Source organism: Austrofundulus limnaeus, unplaced genomic scaffold, assembly GCF_001266775.1.
Source record: "Austrofundulus limnaeus strain Quisiro unplaced genomic scaffold, Austrofundulus_limnaeus-1.0 Scaffold103, whole genome shotgun sequence".
Taxonomy (NCBI): Eukaryota; Metazoa; Chordata; class Actinopteri; order Cyprinodontiformes; family Rivulidae; genus Austrofundulus; species Austrofundulus limnaeus.
Window position 1 is genome coordinate 63,917 of NW_013952505.1, and position 5,672 is coordinate 69,588.

Here is a 5,672-nt window from a genome sequence, read left to right on the forward strand (position 1 = left end):
CTCTATGGTTCCTACCTGAACATTTCACCCAAACCCTTCAGCACGCCCTTCTTTGCTTTGTTCTTGTCCTTGTCTTTCTCACTCTCCATCTTCTTAGGTTCTCTCAGCCCGACTTTGGCAACATCTTTCTGCCTGTCGTCCATCCCGCTGTGGACACTGAGGTCGCCGCTGGTGGATATCGACTCGCGACCTGACCGGTAGCTGTCCTCTGTGTCCTCGTCCACTGGAGGTGGGGAGAGAAGGGAGACTGGATGTTCAACTTATGAAATTAAAGAAAAAAAAAGGATATATGAAAAATTACCATCACAAAGAAATTTAAAAACCCATTGAATGAATGCATGTCCTTGTCCTTGTAAACTGACTAACTTGTGGACATTTTTGTGTCTTCTAAAGTCACTGGGCTGTAGTGGTTATCTTTWTTTGGACTGACTTTAAAAGGTAATCAGTTGTACACGGGCATCCAGACATGGTTCCCAGAAAGTTTCATTCAAACCTGACAAGTAGTTCATGAGCTATTTTGCTAACAGGCTTGGCTCCAAATAGTTATTGAGAAAAATTGAAACAGAGACGTGATGAAATCTGTTAACACTTAAAGAATATGTTGGGGATCAGTCTCGGGTATTATTGCACCAAACTTTGTCAATACATTTAAAACTGACTGAGTTGTTGGCATATTTGTGTGTTTTTTTAAGGTCACTTGGCCAAGGTAGCCATCTTCAATCAGATTGTCTCCAAAATGTAATCAGTTGTAGATGTATATCCYATACATATTTTRTGTAAGTTTCATTAAAATCCATCTWGTGGTTCATGAGATATTTTGATAACAGACACAGAGGGAAAACAACAAAGGGTAGCTAGGTGGCTAGTGCCACTTATGTAATCCCGAGGCTGTGGGTTTGAGCAAAGGTTGTGTCAGGAAAGTCATTCGGTGTGAAACAATTGCTAAATCTACCTCACCAGTTTGCATGCTGTGGTGACCCCTGCAGAAGAGATCATCCAAAAAATAATAAAAAATACAAGTTAACAAGCCTAAAATGTTTAACGCTCAGCAGACTGCAGAAAAATTACCRATTTCATCAGTTACACTGCTTCACTCCATTCTTTTAGTAACATCAGTGGAACCATTAAAAAAAATAAAAAATAAAAACCGTGCCCCACAAGAAACAGCAGCTTTGAACAAAACACACTGAATGCTTTCGCCTCATTAGAGCAGAATATATTTACATTGTGCACCCACTGAGAATAGTGTTCACTTCAACAGACTCACACTTAGCTGAAAGCCTGAAGTTCTTTCGTTTGTGTACATTTCACACAGATCACATAAGAGCACCCCCTCCTCTGCTACTGTTTTCCTAATTTTTTTTTCTCCTTTTTTTATATTAAAAAAATGTGATTAAATGCAAGTGCAGGCAGTAATGATAGTCATGCGAATCTGGTTCTTAATTACATCTGAACTCATTTCGAACCTGACATCAAACCAAAACCAAACTCCTTAGGTGATGCAAGGTTGATTGAACTCAAAGTTTCCATCACATCTAATCAGAAGCAATGCACAAATTGTAATTAATCTGTCACTAATTATACATTTTAATAATCTGGAAAGGGGCTATGGGGGATCATAACTGCAAATATGCTGTGTGCTGCAGCTCCTGTCTACACTATCTTTTTTTATTATRATTTTTGCTCTGATGAATGTCCTTCAGTTTGTAACTTTTACAGTCTTGTATGTTTTGTTCGAACTTCTCTTCTTGATGTAAGAGAGAACTGCGCTCATGCTGGGGAAGAAGGTAAGAGGAGGGGAGTTTGTATTTAGAGTCAGGAGGAATGATACAGCCTTAGAGAAAGGAAGAGCAGTCAGATTCACATTTCAAGGAGGATCAAGTTAGCCTTTTTTAATGATCTTCAGAACTGTCAGCTTTTTGTTTCAGCTTCCWTCTTGGAAGAAGAAAGAAAACAGCGAAATGGAATATTCACATGAAGCACTGAACGCCAGGAGCAGAAAGCAGATAAGCATCTTTAATCTGCTTCTGCTCAGTCCTGCAGTTTATTTCCACACATGGCCTCTCCCTGCTGCTTCTACAGCTGTGCAGGTTTTAGTGCCCAGTTCTGGATAGGTATGGGTTTTATCACATCCACTTAGGAACAATGGCAGTAAACAGCAGCTGTGAGCCGTATCTGGTTACTTAATTGATTAAGATTAGCAGTGCTAATGCTACTACAGGTTTAATGGGTATTCCGGTCATTCGGAAGTGGGATTTGGTGGAAAAGSTAATTTAGGATCTGTTAATTATTTAAATGTCAGGACTGATGYCCTAATGGCTAGTCCAAAAGCCGCCAAGACCTAAGCAGATATCTGCTGACATAAAACAGCTTTCATCTTTTTAATACAAGTTTCTACAAGCACTGTTTCATATACACTTACACCACGTTCAACTTTGAAATAAATGTAATTTCCATYTATTTCTGTGGGTATTTGTGAGTGCTAACAACAACAGAAGTTACCACCCAGTAAGAATTTCATCTTTTTGCTAAAGTAAATCAAATTAAATGAATATTTTTTCAAAACATACTTAAAACAACCATGTTGACTAAAGAATTGTACAGTAAATAGTGCATAGTTCAAAATAAAACTAAAAATAAAGATTCAATCACCTGCAACAGAAAAAAAAAACATAGAGGTCATGCGAAAACTGATGGGAGTAAAAGGTTTAAACAGCACTGATTCACCCAGTAAGAGGCTTTGCTCGGACTGGACTGACAAGTTAATGAACAGAAACACAGAAGTTTTCAAGTGAAKTGCAGTTTTTCAGTCTTTACACCATTGCCAGATTTGCATTACATGTTTATTTTTAGGRGCATGGTGAGGAGAGCCCAATGGAGGTGTTCTGAGAATGTCCCACTGGGAGGAGACCCTGGGGATGACCCAAGACAAGTTAGAGAGACCACATCTTTACCAGAAGTAATGGAAGATGTGGCTGTGGAATGAGATGTCTGGACCTCCCCGATCAAGCTGCTGACCCCTCGACCTGACCTTGGAACAAGCGGAACAGGATGGATGGACATTTTTGGCTCAAATTTAACACAAGTGACCCCCAGGCTAAAAGTGCTTCACTTCACTGGTAGCTGCTGCTATTTTCACTTGCAAATAACCACAGAGATCTATGTAAATAACATTTGTTTTAATATACTGGTAGCAGAAGTAGACATTAGGACATTTTTTCAGGTTGTGCAGCAGACAACCTCTCGACAAAATCTGGTTGTCCGCCAACATTTTTGGTTGTTTGCAACCTTTTCATGAAAAAATGGGAGGAACAAAAATCTCACAAAAATTTAATTTAAAATATGTAATTTATTAAGTATATTGGGCTATGTAAAAATGTTCAGTCAGCCATCAGGTTGAATGTTTGGATTTTCTAAGCCAGTGAGTGTCAGACTGTTTCAGGAGCTGCTTGAATGTCATTAAACGTTGCAAGAAAGGTTTAAAACAAGTTTTTTTTTTTTACTTGTGTTGTTTCAGTGTTTTGAACTGAGGGGTTGTCTAATAGATTTAAAAATATATAGCACAGGAAGTCCTTTGCACTTTAGGCCTACAAATTATTGTTTTTAATTTGTTATAAGAACTAAAGRGTGATTGGTTAAAACTTTACAGCGGATCTCTTTATTGGTTGAAAGAACCGTTACTTTAAACTCTGTTGGATTGGATGGCTTTAAGACAAACCTTTTTTTCCCTCCTTTTATTTTAATAGATGATGAAAATCTAAAGTAGTGGTGGTGGACCTTAATCCACAATTTCACTTGATTGTCCACCACAAGGTGGGATCAGGTGTCCCAAATGAAAATAGGTTATCTTGGACAACCTGAATGCCCTTATGTCAACCCCTGGATAGTGTAAAGATCAAAGTCTTGATTTTAGTGATTAGAGCAGTTTTATGAGGGCTATGCTTGGACCTACCCTCAGTTTATCTGTTCTTTTGGAGGTAAACCCTAGAAAAAGAGAGCTCATAGAATTATCTACTCTCAAAGAAATTTACTCAACTTAGTTGTGTCAACTGGTTCTGCTAAACCAAACTTTGTAAATGCAAAATTATTTTTATTTGAAGCTTTGTTCACACCAAAGAGTTCATGATTTGCTTTAGACAGATATCACACTAAACATCATTCTGCAGAACCTTCCAGAAGCAACACAAATACTATGTACACATATGTACATGTAAGTCTTTGTATCTTTGACTGTACGGTCCTTTAAATAAGTCATAGTGAGTTACCAAGAATGTCAGTCTAACAGAAACATGCCATTTAGAAATTTAATGCGATTTCCTGTCTGCCTCCATTTAATTTGACACTTTGAAAAGAAGTGAGATGGAAAAAGAGAGCTATCTTCTGTCAAAAAAGGAAAGAAAGAGAAGGAAAAAAAACAGACAAAAGCCTTTAACGTCAGACTTCAGAAGGTAAGGCCATCTAGAGTGATTTGATAGAGCTCAAAAATAAAAAGGCCCGGCAATCTCACATGACAGCAGAAGCCTTGATGAAAGTGTCAGCAAACTCAAAAAAATAATTTGCAGGGACAGGCAACCAGAAGAAACATTTTGTCACTTTTTTGAAAGTCTACCATTAAACTTTCCTGCTTTAATAATCAAGGACATTTAAGCTGGCTTGTCAGTGAAGGTTATGAAAGACAAGTAAAATTGCCAGTCTTATTTCGATACGTGAAAAAAAAGGGAGTTTTTGCACAGCAGAAATGACTTTCCTTTTTTTCTTTCTTTTAAATCTTGCAAACAAAGTAGCACAAGAAAAGGTGCATTTTGCCAAGCAGAATATCTCGTGGGGACACCTTTTTTTCCTTCATTTTTTACGTGATGCCACATTCTTATTTTATGTAAATAAAAGTCTGGGAGCAGAGGAAGGCAAGGGCTTATCTGTCAACTCTGACTATTAACCTCAGTGACGAGCACAGCCTGGCTGCTTTTATCTAAATTGAAAAACAGAGTTATTTGAATATCATGGGGAGAATGCAATATACAGCGGCCGGGGAAATCGGTTGCTTTCCCCATTTTTCTTTGCAGAGATAAGACTGTATTTAGTGGCTTGCCGACAGAGCTTATGAGAACAAAGCATTTCAGGCAAATAATTCCTTTRTTTTTTCTTCTTTCAAATGTCCCCCAACTCCTTTAATGGAATCTTTTAATGGTGAAAGGAAATTTATATCAAGTGATTACTCTTGTGGTGTTGCAGTGTTATTACCTGTCAGGAACTGTAAGACAGCTGTCTGTACCTACTGCATGCCTGTTGTCATCAAACAACAAGTGGGGATTGATACTTACCCTCAAAAGGAACGTAAAAAATATATTTGTTTAGCATTTCTGTTTCAGTCTTTGTAGTTTTGAGTAAATAAAAGCAATATTAAAGTCCAAGCCACGTACAGTATAGCAAACAAACAAGCCTTTAAAAACCTGGTAAAGTTGAAACTMACCAAAACTTTGCTGGCAGAGACAAACCTGTATTTATTTGATAGCAGTAAACATATCTACACTTGCATATAGATGTGGAAAACATGCAATTGAAAAAACACAATTTACCCGATCCACAGTCATGTTTCCACAGGGCCTTAAAATACCACCCATCTTGAAGTTTTTATTTATTTATTTATTTATTTATTTATTTATTTATTTATT

The 5,672-nt window shown here is 37.5% G+C and overlaps 1 protein-coding gene across 2 annotated transcripts in view; it reads right to left on the bottom strand.

Moving 5' to 3' along the window:
- LOC106521108 (partitioning defective 3 homolog) overlaps positions 1 to 5,672 on the bottom strand; it is a 330,008-nt gene that overhangs the window by 45,238 nt on the left and 279,098 nt on the right. For both annotated transcript variants that reach the window (XM_014013528.1, XM_014013529.1), the window contains 1 exon segment: positions 16 to 223. In XM_014013528.1, coding sequence (XP_013868982.1) covers positions 16 to 223 — 208 coding nt within the window.